Genomic DNA, 18,210 nt, shown 5'->3' with positions numbered 1-18,210 from the left:
CAGGATTAAAAACTTGTAAGGCTATAATCGTACATTCGATGAAGATTACAAGACATTTCAAAATCCCTTCATCTTTTTATGATCTTTTATTGATCCAAATTAAGGAAACTGAATTACATAGCAAATTATTACAGAATTATTGCAATTATTCAGTTTGATCGATGCAGTTAGTCGATGAAATTACGAATTGAACTTAACGAATGTGTGTATGCATGTGCACGCCTCCAAAAATATATTTTATAATGTAAAACGATAATTTCAGAGAATAAATACAAAATCTTAAATGTAATTTAACATATGGTGATGATTGGGTCTGATGACGAATGACAACGAAAAAGAGCGATGGGGGAGAGGCGAGAAGAACATAGTCCATTAAAAAAAAAGGTTAAATAAAAATCCGCCATACACACTTCACATCAGACTAGAATACATTCTTTTTTTTGCATATATGTGTTACGTTTGAAAGCATCGACTGTGATTGTGGTAATTCGTTCACATTCAGGCGACTCTTTCTCGCCAAATGTTTCTTTTTCTCTTTCGAAAGAAATGCGACGTGAAATAAAACTTTATGTGTGAACGCGACTCATGAATATAATTATCGTAATCAATACAAATATAGCTGGCACATGTACAAGGCATTCCCAATTCCGTTTCACATTTCGGCGACTTCGCACAACGCGCCTCTTTCTCCATCCTTATTAGCATATACAATCATTTACAGTCGTAACAAGGACCAAAGACATTGCTGTCTTTTCTAATATAATTTTATTCGTCAGCACCACAAATTTCTTGAACCTTTCCTATCTGTCTTTCACTAAGCGAAGACGTGTAGGAAATTCGACACTTTGAGAGCTCCGTTAATCAATTGAACGACGGCGAGTACATGTTTCCTTTGAAAATCCTTTAAAAAAAAGAACGAGACAAAATAATTCCCGATAAATATTTATTATGAATACTGCTACCATTTTGTGCTATGATTCTAAATAGAATCGATCTGAGTTTTTTCTGTTTTTTCATCTTGCTATTTTTTTTATGAGCATCATGATAAACTATAGTTCCACAGGAAACAACTTCCTCGCCCAATACATCTTACAAATCGAAATAAACGAAATAAATAAATTATATTACATATGTATTACGGTGCACCTTAATTATTAACATATTAAGTAATAATTATTAATATTATTGTAAAACATCAAATAAAACATTCAGTCCTTCCATGTGATATACTTCGAAAAATAATAGGAATGAAAGGAGATTCTATCTCCGACGAATGTATGGAAAATCTCGGAAAAGGAAAATTGACAGTAAAGATTAATGCATTTCTTTCTAAATATCTATCCTTTACAAGCTATGCTAAGAAAATTCATAATACCGGACATAGCCATTATGAAGATCCCATCTATATAAATTTTTTTCTAAACTATGTCTCACACGCCTGCGATTAAAGTCACTTTGCTTGAGAATAGTCGTAATACTTGGATGGCATAATAACTTCAAGAAATACTTCGACAAGAATAACCGACCTAATTACGATTCCGATAATAATTATTAGTGAAAGTGCATTCTTTCGTGAAAATGCGCTGCGCAGAATTAACAAATTTTTTTAATTCTTATTGGATTTTCTTATTAATCCAATATATTGTTACTGACTTTTATCTTCCATAGCTTTTCTTTTTTTTTTTTTTTACAGAAATGTAAATTTTGCTCATATTTCCGCACTACTACAAAAAAAAAATATATATATATATATACTTAAGATACATATATATTTTTTTTGTTTGCTAGATTGATTAAAGCTACTTTTTATTTGTCACCGACAACGCATATAATACCTTCGCTTCAAAAATACGGAACTAAATGCGAGAACAGTATTATATAAGTTTTTTCTTTCCTTTTTTTACTTTGCCGAAATGTCATTGTGAATTTTATAGTTCGTCTAGATAGTATACGAAATCGTGTATGTGCGTGTTACGTATATGTGCGCACGTTACATTTCTTTTTATAACTAATTAATTGCGCCTTTTAAGTGTCGCTATGGTTATTCTCATGATTATTTTCAAACTCTTCTCTAGCTATGGAACAACAACTGCCGTGGAGCTTTTGTTAGGAATTATCGCATCGTTATTAAATACCACCAATAGATACGTATCGCAAGTGTGTGTATATGTATGTGTATGATTCAAAATTTCGTTTGCAATAAATTATTAGAAAATGTATATATATGTATATTAACTATATATATATTTTATATATTTATAATGATATAATATATAAATATATATAATAGAGAATATGTATATATATGCATTCTAATAAATATATTTATATCTCTTTTATTACCGAATAGCCATATAATTTAAACGGGCTAAGCATTTCGATTTATGCTTACTTTTACCTTGTGGCTAGCTGGTGTTTTGGCTCGAAGTATTTTTTTTCGTTTCGCTCGGCGCCGCGGCGGAACTATTCGTTGCGGAAATCGCTTCCTTAAACTGATTACCATTTAAGGTTGGCTTTTTGCTATTTTCTTGCGTATTGCTGCTGCTATTGCTGTTACTACTCCCGTCACACTCTGTTGCTTTACCATCAACAGATTCAGACGTTTCTTGGCACTGATTTGTGATATTATTTAATAACTCCGTGGTGTTTTCATTGTCCTGCCAGTCATCCGACCTCTGTATTATATTTTTTTTAATGAGCACTGTTTTGAACGTCGCTAGAGTCTTGCGGAGAGTTATACAGAAACCGCGAGACGCTGGAATGAGCGGGAACTCGGGTAATACTTTCTCATCTGTAAACAAAATCAAGAATTTGTTATCATGTTCCAGATAAAATATCATAGATATCACAAGTAAAAAGACATATGTTATGTATACCAATATCTGAAATTTTTTTAAACGTAGTAGGAGTAACGGGAGACAGTGGATGCTGATTGTTATGCTGTTCAGATATCTCCATCCACAACTCCAATCTTTGCAGCAACTTCTCAGCGTGTCTTTTAAAGTGTGTGATGATTATGTCCTTAAATACAGGCGGTGGATGTAGCAGCAGTTTAGTTTGGGCTTGCACCAGCTTCAGCACCACCATCTCGTTGTACATTCTTGAATTCTCGCACCCTTGTTGCGAGCCCTTCTGTTTCTCAAAGCCGGCCTCGTTAAAGTACGGCTCACTCACAAGGATCAGACCCTGTATCGAGACTATCACTTGCAACAGAGTTGACGAGCTTGTCCACACTTCCGTGCCACGACCGGACCACGTACCCAGCAGACTTACGCATACCTTTCCATCTTCATATAGATTGGGATTCAGCCGGTCGCTGCAATAAGATATGTAATGACAGAGAGGCGGTGCAGCCGGATAGTCGGCAGATAATTGGAAATCAAAAAGGAAGAGTCCGTCTTCATAGGGCGTCTTCTCAGGACCACGGAACATTACGGAGTACAGATCTATACGGTCCTCGAATCCCTTCACCCAAACACCTGGCGGGAGTGAGCTTTTCAACAGTTTCAACTCTTTGGAGACCGTACGGAAAAAGTTGGTCAGATCGGTAGGCTGGAACATAGTCAGTTTAAATTTGTGACTATCAGGCGCAGTTTCCTCAATGGAGAAACCCTCGCCTTCAGTGTAAACCGTTGGTGGAATCTCGATGGAACAGGTCGAATCCGTCGCAATTTCGTTCGGACGTTCTTCCTCCTCGCTCTTCTGCTTTTTCCGCGGGGACGAGGTCTTTTCCGCGTCTGACAGTGACATTTTTCCCAGACCAAATCTCTTCGACACCTCAGCGTGCGCCAATACGAGTTGTGCTTTTATCAAATTACAAAGTTTGACGCATACTTGTGACGTGCCGATACTTTGAGAGGTCAGCAGGCTCGTCGGCACTTTTTTCACTTTATTCGGCTCGGTTTTCTCGGGCGAGGTTATACCGTTTATCGTGGACGAACATTCCGGTACGTTAATAACGTCCTCGCTTATGAGGAATTCTCCGCTGGACTCGCTTGAGCCTGACTCCTTCTTTGAGTTTTCTGCCGAGTATAATCCGGAATCCTCGGGATTTGGATTGGGACATATGAATAATCGATTAACATTCTCCTCCTCATTCTGTTTTTTCGCATTGCTTTCAATATTTAGTGTATTGTCGTTCTCCGATTCGTTGATAACTGTACTAGCGATTTGCTGCTTCTCCGTTATACTAATCGCGCATGGATCCTCGCTGTTGCTCGATTTTTTTGAGTCATCTTTATCTATGCATTCTTCCGGGTATTCGGATTTCGGCGTAAAGAGCCTCGTGACTTGATCCGCCATGCGCTGCGCGACGTTCGCCCTGCCGTGTTCTCTCACTCGCTCAAGAAGTCCCTGGAAGTGGCATTCGTGGAAAAATGCAGTACCCATCAGTTTATCCATGTAACGGCAATCTTTATAAACCTCGAGGAGCTTTCTCATCACTTCAGTCGTCTGCAGGGACGGGTTTTGTGTAAAGATCTCTTCTAATCGCGACATTGCGATTCTAGCTTTCTCGATATGCGCCGCCAATTTCGGCTTTATGTTATCCAATTCCGTCTGCTCGGTACCATCATTATCCGCGATGAAACAATCTTCGAGTTCTGTTTCCCACGACGAGTCAGACGACGAATCCCACAGTTCTCCTTCATCGCTATCGTATTCGCCAACCTTGTACAAATCCTGTGGCCAGCACATGCTAATGTGATCATCGATCCACCAAACTTTTACTCGTCCTTCTGGATAATTGTCTAATACTTGACCAGCGGTACATCCGGCGTCTTCGCCCTCGAAATTCGCTATTCGGATCACTAAAGTTCCCGGTCGGTACTGAAAGTCTGGATGATCCTTCAAATCGTAAACGCTCACCTCACGCTCCTCCAGAAAAATCGGTCTGGGCAAAGAATAGCAAATTAAAAAAGAATATTTCACTGTTTTATTTGCAATGATTTTAAATTCTAGAAACTTAAAAACTAAATCCAGTGGCACACAATACTTATTTTCACGCTAGATTGTTTGTTACATGAAAATACTCTTAGTGCATTTCTGAAGTTTGATAAAAATGTATCAATCAGAACAGAGTATTTCCATCCAGCAAGCCATCTTGTACACACAAGCATCGTGTGTCACTGGCTTAAAAAAATATAAGTGTCTCCATATTTATTTATTTACTATTTAAATATTTTTATTTATTTACTGTTAAAATGCATTTGATAATCATTTAATGCTGCTAATATAAACATCTGAATAAATCAAACTATTGTTTAAAAGTAATATATTAAGAAAATATTGAAGTATTTTTACTATAATACTTACTCTGGATTTTGACTAGAAGTATATGTACGGAACCATTTTATTTTGGCAGTACGGCCTTGATGGTCGACACTTTGTACAACACCATACATTCTAGATTCTTCTTTCTGATCTACGACAAAATCACCTGGGAAAAATTCCTTATCATCTAGGTGATGAATTGGATATAACTGTGTCGATGGTATGCCTGAAAAAGAATGGATAACGTTTAACATTAACATTAAATATATAAAATTTTTTCAGTAATTGAGCTACTAATAATATATAAATCTGTTAATAATACATAAATATTAATGAAATAAGCAAATTATTAACATATTATTAAAACTAATTCATTCTTATATATTTAAAATGAAGATATTTTATATAACTGCACGATATGCAACAACTCTCTTTCTCTAACAAATATATACAATCATTAATATAATTATCAATATTTTATTACCAAATTCTACTGAGCCGTCTTGCCACACCACATTCGCTTTTGTGTTAGTGGATAACGTTTCTACGACTACTTTAGTCCCGGGAACTAATGGAACAGGCGGTACTTTCTTTTTTGCTTTTCGCAATTTCTTTTTCTTCAGCACTTTCGTCATCAATGCAGGACCCTTCTTTTTCTTTCCCACTGATGACATGCTGGAACAGCAGCTAGAAACCTACAAGGCGCACACATCTCTATTGATATCTTCGATTTTTTTTTTCAAAGAAAAAGAAAAAGATAAAGTATGATTACCGAAGCAGAGTCACTTTGCGAACCCGTATCTTCCGTATCCCATTCGTCTGAACTTTCAGCGCGTTGATTTTGAGGCGGCAGCAGCAAAACGTTGTTACTTATTGTATCTTGAGAATGAACGTCGTTACTTTGACCGTTCTCTTCTACCGGTTGCTGATCGGATGTTTTATCCTTCTTCTGTTCTTTCTTCTTATCGTCCGTCAACTTTGTCACTGTAATATTTGGATTTTTGGTCTTTTTTGGACTTTGTTTAGGAACTTGATAAATATCCCTCTGTTGCTTTCGCCACTGTTCACGTGTAATAACGTTTTCGTTGCCCTTAATGATGTAAAAATTACGATTGCCGACTTGTACCGTCGAGGGTTCGAATACGTTTAACAATTTCACTTTTTTCAAATCTTCACCCTCGATCACGAAATTTGGCTGCGCCTGATCGGACCAGGCGCCGTCTTTCGAGTAAGCCCGGCACTGCCAACGCACGCCTATCCAATCGGTCTCCACCTTTTCCACAATCACTTTAGTTATTTTTTGTGGTTTTAATTTCCTCTTCGCTTTCATCTCTTTTGTGCACTGTATCCACTGCGCCTCCTCTAGACAGTGAATCGGACCCCACAGACTCTGACCAGGATAGAATTCGGTCGGATGTGGAAAATCATTATCCTAAAAATATAATCAATCATTATCAAAAATATATATGTAAAAAATATATATATCCTTGCTGTTTAAATTTTAAATATAAATGTGATATAAATTTATTCAATTTTTTATAATTGCGTTTTAAGTTAACTGTATTTGGCTATAATTTATAAAATAATTTGGTTATAATTTATAAAAACTGAAAATTGTATTTAAAATTTACATGTAATATTACATGTAAAAGCCAGTTTTGACCATAATTAAGTTTTTTACATATTTTATTAATATTTATGATCTTATTAAATAGTCCACTCTAACTTATGATCAGATTGTGCCATAAATTTTAAGATTACATCTATAGATTATTTATGTATTGTTTATGCGAATCTTTTTATCTAAAAGCAATATAAGCAAAAAAAAATAAATAAAAATTTAAAATTATCATAAATTGGATAACATATAATACAGGAAAAGATAATTAAATTTATAGTTAATGTATCTGATTCTTTAGTATTAATAAAATGAATTTTTCAAATAAAAATGAGAAATATAATTTTTACTGCTTCTGATAAAATTTAAATCTTCCATGGTCCATAAACCATTATTGTTCACATAGATGATATGTAAGAGATAGTTTAAGTAATTTACATGTAATATAGATTATTTATATTTTATACATAACTCTATGATAACTCTATTAATAAATTTAATCTTACGCTATCTCGTGCCTCTTCCAATTGTCCTAGCACACAGGAATCCATGTCGTTTATGACACAGTGAGATCCATCTGGTGTTACTAGCCATAATTTGACGTGCATCATTCTAATCCCGCCAACCCAGGAGTCCATGCACACCGCCATATCTGTCGCAAATTCCTACAAATAACACAACTGTGTGTTTCAGTATGTAAGTACGACACATGATTATATCTATCACAGAGATGTCAATATACCTGCAATGGAATTAGATCTTCGCTCTTAATATCTGTGAGAACTTGTTTGGTACCAATAACTTGTACACAGGCGGTTAACTCCACATCCCTACAATAGCCTCTCTGTGTATCCTTTCCCTTAATCATCCTACGCACGACGTCACCAGGCATGAGTGTCCTATCGGCCAGATGAACCTGGAAGTAAAATGCAATAAAAATTTCCATGCACAGCAACACTCAAATGTAGTTAATTAAAAATTACAGTGTAAACCAAAATTGAACGAATGACAAGTGCAGAAGGTGGACTCGTCAAAAGAACCGTACGAAAACACGACGTGTCTCGGAATCCATCAATGGGACGGTGACGATCACTGGCTCACGGCGAAAAATTCACGTAGACATACCTTCTTGCAATTGACCAACTCCTCGACACCGGACGGGTGCCAGATCATCCGGATCTCGCCCTTCTTGCGCTTCGGCAGATTGTCTTCGCTGTCGGTGCTCTCCTCTGACAGGTCCAGGTCGTCGTTCTCCATGACGATGCCGAAGACGACGTTGCCCCGCTTGTCCAACCGGTAGACGACATCCTCGTAGAAGTACTGATTCTCCGGTGCGACGTTCGCCGCGGCAGCCATCTTTCCTCACCCTGCGTGGTGGACGACCGCACCGCTCTCCAACTCGATTTCCTCGTCGTGCCCGTCGATGCCCGGCGCTCACCAGCGCTCGCCGGCGCTAATGCTCTCCACCAAGAGAGTCGAGCAGCACCGAATGCTGCCGAGGTTTTCTCGGCAGCCGAGCCGAGTCGACGGCGGATGGCGACGGCAGCAACGGCGACGATGACGATGACGACGTCAACGTCAACGTTGACAGGTCATACGTCGCGCGAGCACACACATCGCCCTGTTACTGCATTCTTTTGCATCTTGTGCATTCCACTCCAGTCGAAATTCACGAATCGAAGAGGGGAGGGAGACCTCCGCGGAGACCTCTCTAGGAGTAGCTGTGAATCACGGGGATTTTGACATGCTACACTCGGTGCAATTTTGGCGAAGAAAAATATATCCGCTGCAAAGCTGTTTTCAAGTGGAACGTAGCGCATCTACATAGATGTTCATGCGCTATGATTGTCGGCACAGGATATAAGAAAGATCATTTGATTAACTTATCAATCGTCTGCTGTTGCACACGTTACTCTGCTCCTACTGCGATTGGTAAACTATCGGTATGTATACACGCATGAAAAAGATGAAAATATAAATAGAATGTAAAAAAAAAATTCTGACTTTATTGTATCAAAATAAACATTGACATGTATGAAATTAGTAAAATTAATAATACATGAAATGAAAAATTTTATTTGATTACATATTTTTAAAGTCACATTTTTATTTTAAAGAAGTAAAACTTCTACATTTGCTGAAATTTAAAAAGATATCGTTATTAATTAAGAATATTAATATTTATATACAAGAGTGATAATAATGAAATGTAAAACATTAGTAAAATTATTATAATTGTAGAATAAATTGATTGTTCGTACATATAATATAATTTTATTAAATTCTTTGGTTTCACAAATTTGAGAAAAAATATTAATGAATAATATAAGGATAGTACAAAGATAACAATATTCTCTTTTCCTATAATATAGTTTAAATCTCGATATATATGTATATATATATATGTATATATATATATATATATATGTATATATATATATATGTATATATATAGTTTATACTGCAAAATGGGTACGTTGAAAGCCTTGTCCCAGACTTTGTAATATTTGTTGAACCTCGATTTCATTTCGATGATAGAAAATGTAAGCATCAAATTTTGTTGCCATGTTACAATTTGTTTCTCTGAAAATGAATAAAATAGATAAAGTTATGCGCATAATTTTAAAACATTCGATTTACGCTTATTAATTTGATAGAACTCACCCTGCAATGAATGCAAAATAATCTGGGATATTAACAGTACGGCCACATGATGAGATTTCCATATAACTTTGTTTGCATATTGTCTAAAAAAATATTTTATTCAATTTAAAATACACATGAATTACAATATTGTTTACATTATTCTAAATTATCCTAAATTATTTTAAGTTATCTTAAGTTATCCTAAAGTATTTTAAATCTAACGTTTGAAATAGAAAAATCAAGAAAATGAAAATTGACGCTATTTGTAACTGCCAATAATTCTTTTTTTAACTGTAGTTACGTTAAATTAATTTACCTGATTGTCTGCTTCCTGAGTTACTACAATTCCAATTTCTAAGCATTCAAATCGCACAGGCACTTGATTTACTTTTCCCGATTTCAGTAAGCGCCAAATGGCTTTCTCAATTTGTTTAACATCTCCCTCCATACCGATATGCACAGAGCCGCAATATTTAACAAAGAATCCATTGCTTAACGTCTTTGTTCTTAACTTTGAGATTTGATTTTTTTTAGTGACTTCCTCCACGTGATCTGATCTTGATATCTGTATTAAAGGCTTCAGGCTCTCGATGCCCGAATGTTTTATAAGATGCACTATTGGTTCGTAAAGTTCACAGGATTTTTTGGTGTAATGCTAAAAATATACAATAATCAGCATATACATATATTTCTATTACATTCTATTATATGTTCTATTGTATTTTATTTTTAAGCAACATTTGCAAGATACACATACCTTAATGATATGTAGCATTATTGGTTGTCCACTAGCCTTCCTCATAATTTTACGTAGTTTCCCTTTGCTATCGCCATTGATGACATTCTCATTTATTTCGTCCAGTACATCTCCAATTTCGACTTTATTCTGATTTACAGGCAGCGTGTAAATAACATCAGATGTAAAATATTTATAATTTTTAAAAAAGTTACATTAGCTACTTAGATAACTTTTTCCTTACATCCTCAGCCGCTACTGATTTCTCGTTGACATTGACGACCAATGCCTTTTCATTGGTGAAACTGCAATAGTGACAAATAAGATCCTTCTTTTTTTCTTTATCAAATATCTTGCTTACCATACAGAAATCCCTAAACTTTTGCAAGGTACCAGTTCCAAAGCTACACATCTTGGTATCTGCCAGGTGTCATCCAGGAAAGTTGCATTTCTCAAATTCAGTTTAAAATTAAACTTGCTGCACTGCAGTAACACAGATAGTAATATCTCCCGTAGAATGTCATCTCCCAAGATGCTTTTCGAGTTGTAAAATTCAGTAGCTAGAGCTGGTACTCTAGTCTAAAAGATATAATTACAAATTTCTATTATTCTAATTAACAAATGTGCATGATTAGTGTATTTGGCATCTCACCAGTATTTCTACCGGCATGTGAAGGCATCTTCGCACCAAACATATCCTTATCAAAAGACGAAGTCGCCCAGCAGGCGTGTGCACCTTTGCATTTTGCTTCACTTGCTCGACTACCAAAAGGAACGTATTGTATCCACTAAAAATCACATTTGACATTAAAATAACAACAAAATATAAAATCATGAATACTGAAGAGAGAATAAGAAAATCATTTTGCACCTGTAATTCCTTTCTGCGACATATTCTAACCAGTGCCACGCATAAGGTACCTTTAAGTATCCAATGTTATCGAGTGTAGGCAGTAAACCCTTTTGCAAGCAATTTTCTAAGCACTTGCAAAAGTGACATAGATCCTCATTTTCATCGGTGATTTCTCCAGTATGTTCTAACAGCTTTCGAGTCCATCCTGAAAGAAATATAAAATTACTCTATAATCTCTCAAACATTTTGTTAACATAAATTTCTATCATAGACAGATTAAACAAATCATTAATATAGTTAAAGAAAATAATGGCAATTGACAATATATACCCTTTTAAATACTAGCAAAAAACGTTTTTTCAGAAAATACATACGATTGCTATTATCAACACGTGATAATTCTTGCCATTTGATAACGATTAAATACATTAAACTGATATATGCAAGTAATTCTAATATTTTAAAATAATGCAAAAATGCAACATTTCTCTCTCATAAACAGATATATTCTAATCAAACGCGATAACACTATCAATTAAAGTAATGTTTCTTGTGCAGCAGAAATTAAAAATCAATTAAACAAAAATAAAATAATATCACAACAATTACGGAAATGATTGAAAGCTGATGGTCCGACAATTTTGAAAAGAAAATTCGTGAAAAGGGAGGAGCCACGGATCTCCTGGCGTCCTGGCGTACATTTAACGACCCGTCTAACCTGACCTGCTGCATCTCTCTCTCGCGAGATTACCTTTCAGCTCTTTGACGAGAGGATCCGAGACCGACATGGCACATTCTCCACGGAATACTGGCGTTAAATCGACCACGGCGCGTCCATAGTACTATGTCTCTCGCGGGAATTGGGGAAATCGGTTTATTGTCGTGACATACATATACATATGCACGTGCGCGCGCGTCAACTGAACCTTGTCAGCGAGAACACCTGCACCATGCCGGTGACACTTGACATATCAGCGCGACAATGGGAATGGTCAGGTGGTGGTGCCGGTGGTGGTAGTGGTAGTAAAGTCGCGCAACTGGATTCACCGAATCGCGTTCGCCGTACATAGATGGATCAAATGGATGTCGTTTTAGCGGCAACACTTCTGTAAAAATATTTAGGCCGGTGATGCCGAGTGGAACGAAGACTGACGAGACGCGGCTCATGCTGGAATCGAATGAAGGGAATGTGCGTATGTGTGCGTACAGAGAGAGAACGTATACGTATGCGTCACGTGCACGCTTTCGCCCTGTGTGCGTATCCCTTCCATGTAATTCTCGCGTGAGCCGCGTCTTCACTCAGGCATCATCATATAAACGAAATATATATTTTATTTATTTATTCATTTATTTATTGTCGCTATAATATTAGACGCACACAGCAACGAAACATATTGTGTGTTCCGTATATATTTCAGTATATATTTTTTATTATATATATAATATTTTTTTAATAATATGGTATCCCAGAAAATTTAGCACAGAAAATTTATCATAAATATTCATAAATATTTCACAAATTTATTTTCGAAAAATATTTTTTAAATATTATATAATTATTTTTCATAAACCATTTAGAAATGATATAAAAATTATTATTAACAATATATAGAATATATTTTTAAAATGTACTGAAAAATATTTATGGTACATGAACTCGAAATATTTTTTATATTCTTTGATAATGATAGTATAAATATTTATTTTAAATATTTTCATAAATATTTATCATTTAATTCTTTTTATTTAATTTTTTTATACCTAGCAAACTCGGACATAAAAATATGTACAAAATATTTATCATAAATATTTTTCCTTCTTATAAATATTTTATAAATATTTGATAAATATTTTGTGCTATTTGGGATTATTATCAATTTAATACTCTTATTAATCATTTAATTCTTTGTTAATTAATTATTAATTAACAATTTAATATTAATTTAATAATATTATAATAAAATAAGTTATTTTATAATTATCAATTCTGCTCGCGCACGTCATAAATACGAACACGATAAAAATACAATTAATATTCTCAATAAACGCTAATAGACACTTTTGCAAATAACGTTTGCGTTTATGTCCATCTTGTCAATAACTGTCTAATAATTAAATTATTTATTAAATTAATTAAATAATGAAACAATAAATTGTTTAATATTAATCGCTGCGCCTGTAAGGAATATAAAGAATAAATTAAATTAAATAATACCTTAAATAAAAAATAATTTTCTAAGACATTAATACATATTAAAGATATAATTTTGTAATATGATAAAATTTTGTCTTAGAATAATTAATAAAGAAATTTTGTCTTTACATAATTTTAATATAAATTTCAAATTTCTTCACAATTCTATAATTTCTGATAAAAAACTTATAAAATTTGAAAAACTGGAGGTATTTATAAATTTTAAATGTGTGAAAAGTTTCTAAAAATATAAGATTATATTCTTTTTCATCGGAGATTTGCAATGTTTTTTAATTATATAAAAATATCAATGCAATGAGAATACAATAATATTTTATAATTGTACTTGCAGATCGCGAACAAAAAGTACCGTGATGTATCGTTGAACTCAAGTTTTTACATCGAGACGCGTAAAGAGGTTGCGCTGATAACGACGTCGTTTCTGTTTGCTAATCACGTAAGAAGATTTATATTAGCATCAGTATCTTCGCGACTGTTGGCCGCGGTGGTTATCAGTCTCGCTTAATTCTCACTTCCGCCGTAGATCACGTCGTGTGCATCTCAAGCGTAATTCAACGGGTATTTCGGTATGGCAACACCGCTACCAGATGTCAACAGCGTTAAGGTGAAGGCGTTGCGGACCTTCGCCGAGAAATTCGGCGAACAGGCCTCCATTTGCGTGTACGCGCCAGGACGCGTTAATCTCATCGGCGAGCATACCGACTATAACGATGGCTTCGTACTGCCAATGGTAAAGCTCTCTTGTCACGCACGTAAAAAATTCATTCGCTTGCGAAACTCTGCTCTTTCTCTCTCTCTCTTTACTCGCCCTTAAATTGTCGTATTTTATTTTTTATTATCAATACATTCTATTAATTATTTAGAATTAATATACTTTTTATTATTTAATTTCGCCCTAAGTGAAAAGATTTATAAAAAGCGCGATGCGCAGCAAATTCAATTTCGAGTAAAAGATTTCTCTATTTTTTTTTATTCTTTATTCTCTCTCTATTCTCTTTTGTTCTCTGGTCTCTATATACTTCCTCTTGAAATATTAAATTTTTTTAATGCATAAAGTGCAGGAAATACACGTGATTCGACCAAATTGAAATACCATTCAAAATTGATCTTAATTTATGGGAATCATGATTAATTATGCGTAAATCGTATTATCTTTATTATCACATTACTATGTTATCATACGAGGTTACGAAATGGAATGTCAGGGCCACGTAACATCGTTGCGGTTTTTTCAACATGCTATTAATTACGTAACTAAAGAATGCAAATAAGATTTCTAGTGAATTCGATTACCTGCACTATTGTGAGACTTTTTAAAAATTGCAAAATATGGAAGTATATACATCTAACTGACAAAAAAGCATAATACAAGCACTTTAACTGACAAGCTATTTTTAATTAACTTTTTATTAATTCTATAAATTTGCATATGTAATTAAATTTTTATAAGAACCTGCACTACAGGACAGATTAGCGTGCAAATAATTGAATTCTCTATTATTTATCAAACGTTTGTTTGTCGCACCACTTTGGCGCAATTTAAACGCCATTGAAGTGACGCCGATCAATGAAAACGCTACAATAAAACAATATTGGCGTTTGTAACGCAATGGTATAGACGTTATTGATTATCCACAATTGCAACTGTCGTTGCATTCTTTTTTATTAATCAAAAAGGTTTTTTTTAGAACTCTTATCTTTTATCGCACATTATTTGATGAATATATATACATTGGGGTTTTAGAAACCCTCGTTATTTCCATTTAATAGAAGTTATTTCTATTTATTAAATTCATTTAACAACTGCATATTTTGAATAATTTGATCAGACTTTACCACTGTTTGATAGTAAAACAATAATCTATCGTTAATGAAACATTTAATAATTTCAAATTAATTATCAGGCACTGCCTATGATCACGCTGATAGTCGGGAAGTCTCACTCTGGTAACAAAACCCGAATTCTTTCTTTGAGTAATGCGGTCGGTGCTACAAATGAGTTTGAATTCGAAGCCGGATGTCGGTCTGATCTAAAACCGGGAGAGCCAAAATGGGCGAACTATATAAAAGGATGTATCGCCAATTTTATTTGTAAGTATATATTTATTATTCACGCGTTTAATCATCATAATATAATTTATTCAAAAACTCGAAAGCATTTATATCTCTAACGTTTACTAAGAAACGTTTATAAATAAAATTTGGTTTAAAATCTGCAAGATTACAATAGTCCTGGGAAATCTTAGGTAACGCAATCGTCCAATACACATTTTAGGTGACGTCCCCGCGTTCAATGCTGTAATTGTATCGACTGTCCCAGCGGGCTCCGGACTCAGTAGTTCTGCGGCTTTAGAAGTAGCCACGTATACTTTCTTAGAGACCCTGAGCGGGAAAAAACCAGAGAAACCAGAGCAGAAGGTAATTGCGATCTTTCAGCGATTACATAACTTTTTAATAACATTAATAGTATAACATAATAATGTCATATTCTTCAGCCCTCTAAATAATATTCTTTAAATCTCGAAGGTTTCAAGTTTTTTGTATAAAGAGTTGTAGACTTTGTCTGACTACATTATTTTTTGGTGGGCTCATCAATTAATCTTGGGATCTGATGGTATCAAATTAACATCATTGAAAACCCATGTAACTCTATCGATAAAATTTTTACATTATGAAATTACAGTATATTTTAAGGTATTTGAATATATCGACCAATGTTCAAATATAATATAAAATATTATAATATAAAAAATAATATAGAAAAAAATATTAAATATAAATAAATATAAAAAAATTTCCGTCGAAGTTTCATTAGTCAAATTATAGCAGCAAGTAATTAATTGATTAGCTGTATTCAAGTATTTATTATTCTGCAATTGTAAAAAGCAAGGATTGCAGTGCGATATGTGCACAACGAGTATTTTTGAGTTGCAAAATGTTAAAAATTTCTAAAAAATTGATAAATTCTCAAGATTTATTTTCTAAGATTTGAATACTTAGATTCTTTGGAAAAATCCACAAGAAAGTTTTCAAAACGTTGTTATTTGTATATGTGTACCTATGTATGGATGAATATTACTATATTAATATAATGTTTTAAAAATATGCAATTATATTATCTATATAATTAATATAATTATATACATAATATGTACATAATATTAATAATATATATTATTATATAAATATACATATTTTACATAGGCTTTAGCATGTCAAAAGGCAGAGCATGATTTTGCTGGAGTGCCCTGTGGTATAATGGATCAATTTATCTCATCTATGGGCAAGGAAGGTTGTGCCCTTTTACTCGATTGTCGTGATCTTGTCACTAAACAAATACCGATGCTACACTTAGATAATTACGCTTTTCTCATAACAAATTCAAACGCACCGCACAAACTGAGTTCGAGCGCTTATTGCGAGCGCAGAGATTGTTGCTACGAGGCTGCGAAACTATTGGGCAAGAAGAGTTTGAGAGATGCAAATATGAATGATATTTTAGGTAACGAGAATTTTAGAAAATTTTATACATTGTTTGTATTTTTTAGTTTTATAATATCCTTACCTAAATTTTCTTTTATCTAAATTTTATTTTATTAAATAATCATTTTGTATATCAATTTTAATATAATACAAATAATAAATTAACATAGCTGTTGTTTTCTATTTCTCTACACATAATAGATTAATGTGTTTTTAGTGTTAACATCACAAAATGCGTCCGATCATGTAGTAAAAAGAGCTCGTCACGTGGTCGCGGAAATACAACGAACTCTGGACGGTGCGGTGGCGCTTGAGAAAGGTGACTTTCAGCAATTTGGGCGATTAATGAATGAAAGTCATAATTCATTACGCGACGATTACGAGGTTTCGTCCAAGGAGCTCGATTCTCTGGTTTCGGCGGCTAGAGAGATAGACGGCGTGTTAGGAAGCCGCTTGACGGGCGCGGGTTTCGGTGGTTGCACCGTAACTCTGTTGAGAAAGGATGCGGTCGATAGGGCAATCCAACACATAAAAGCAAAGTTAGTGTCTTTTCCATTTGTATTAAGTTAAGCTTTGTTTTATATAAATGCTGTTAAATAATTTTCATTTGTAGATATCTCGGTACACCTGCGTTCTACATTGCGACTCCGTTTGGAGGTGCTCGAGAAATCAGCGTCAATTAGCATTAATATTAATTTCTTATACACATGTACATATTTTACAATATTATGTTAACAATTGTACAATACTTTAAAATACATAATTGATTTTTCAAGATGTATATATATATATACACATATATAATATATATATGTGTGTGTGGTTTACACATGTTTATCAAATGCACACATATTTTTTGTAGCGGAATCTGATATATTTACAGTGAAGTTATTTACAATGCAATGCTATCGCAATTTATGTTTACCTTAACGATGATATATGAGAGATGGCTTATAATATTGGCGTTACATACAGAAAAAAAGATTGTTTAATTGCAAAATTAATAATAAAACAGATTACAGCCGTTACTCATTGTTGAAAAAATTTAAAATTTTAAAACTTCTTAACAAGTAAAGTAAGCAAACAAGTGTGGAATGTTAGTAATTATAAATTAAGAATTTGGTAAAAGTCAAGATTAATGTTGAAGTAAAAGATAAAATTTTCAAGCTGTTGAATATCCAGGTAGCAAGTTAGAGTAATTTGACATCAAAATACCTACAAATATGTCATTTTAATGTTAAAACGACGACAAATAACGTCAGCTTGCTATCTGGGTAATTACTAAAAAATGTTGTATAAAAATTAACGCTTCTTTAATTGCATTACTAATAACACTGGATCATGTTGTACGCCTTCCTATTTAATTCGAAGAGCAAAATTTGAAGTAT

General features: G+C 34.0%; 3 protein-coding genes across 5 annotated transcripts; 1 reads left to right on the top strand and 2 right to left on the bottom strand.

The window, feature by feature from the left end:
* Positions 1-65: 65 nt before the first annotated feature.
* Positions 66-8,245, bottom strand: LOC105831169 ((E3-independent) E2 ubiquitin-conjugating enzyme). Of its 2 annotated transcripts, XM_012671139.3 has the most exons (8): positions 8,015-8,245; positions 7,632-7,805; positions 7,396-7,554; positions 6,044-6,703; positions 5,756-5,966; positions 5,314-5,497; positions 2,877-4,891; positions 66-2,791 (listed from the first exon to the last, which is right to left on the bottom strand). In XM_012671139.3, exons 1-8 carry the CDS (start codon positions 8,243-8,245, stop codon positions 2,406-2,408), a joined length of 4,020 nt encoding a protein of 1,339 aa, XP_012526593.1. In that variant the 3' UTR covers positions 66-2,405. The 2 variants fall into 2 exon arrangements, with proteins under 2 accessions (XP_012526593.1, XP_036149340.1); XM_036293447.1 differs by lacking the exon at positions 8,015-8,245 and having other exon boundaries at positions 7,396-7,541; positions 7,632-7,767.
* Positions 8,246-8,251: 6 nt separating this feature from the next.
* Positions 8,252-17,850, top strand: LOC105831172 (galactokinase). The gene is made up of 8 exons (XM_012671145.3): positions 8,252-8,832; positions 13,671-13,775; positions 13,863-14,069; positions 15,244-15,430; positions 15,615-15,757; positions 16,544-16,841; positions 17,040-17,361; positions 17,436-17,850. Exons 3-8 carry the CDS (start codon positions 13,908-13,910, stop codon positions 17,503-17,505), a joined length of 1,182 nt encoding a protein of 393 aa, XP_012526599.1. The 5' UTR covers positions 8,252-8,832; positions 13,671-13,775; positions 13,863-13,907; the 3' UTR covers positions 17,506-17,850.
* LOC105831171 lies at positions 9,148-12,280 on the bottom strand. 2 transcript variants are annotated; one of them, XM_036293450.1, is made up of 10 exons: positions 11,876-12,280; positions 11,143-11,329; positions 10,924-11,059; positions 10,633-10,850; positions 10,516-10,576; positions 10,293-10,421; positions 9,852-10,190; positions 9,554-9,636; positions 9,333-9,472; positions 9,148-9,294 (listed from the first exon to the last, which is right to left on the bottom strand). In XM_036293450.1, exons 1-9 carry the CDS (start codon positions 11,910-11,912, stop codon positions 9,346-9,348), a joined length of 1,317 nt encoding a protein of 438 aa, XP_036149343.1. In that variant the 5' UTR covers positions 11,913-12,280; the 3' UTR covers positions 9,148-9,294; positions 9,333-9,345. The 2 variants fall into 2 exon arrangements, with proteins under 2 accessions (XP_036149343.1, XP_036149344.1); XM_036293451.1 differs by having other exon boundaries at positions 9,148-9,300; positions 9,337-9,472.
* Positions 17,851-18,210: the final 360 nt, after the last annotated feature.

The sequence above is a fragment of the Monomorium pharaonis genome, chromosome 11 (assembly GCF_013373865.1).
Source record: "Monomorium pharaonis isolate MP-MQ-018 chromosome 11, ASM1337386v2, whole genome shotgun sequence".
Lineage (NCBI taxonomy): Eukaryota > Metazoa > Arthropoda > Insecta > Hymenoptera > Formicidae > Monomorium > Monomorium pharaonis.
This window is presented reverse-complemented; position numbering and strand designations above follow the sequence as displayed.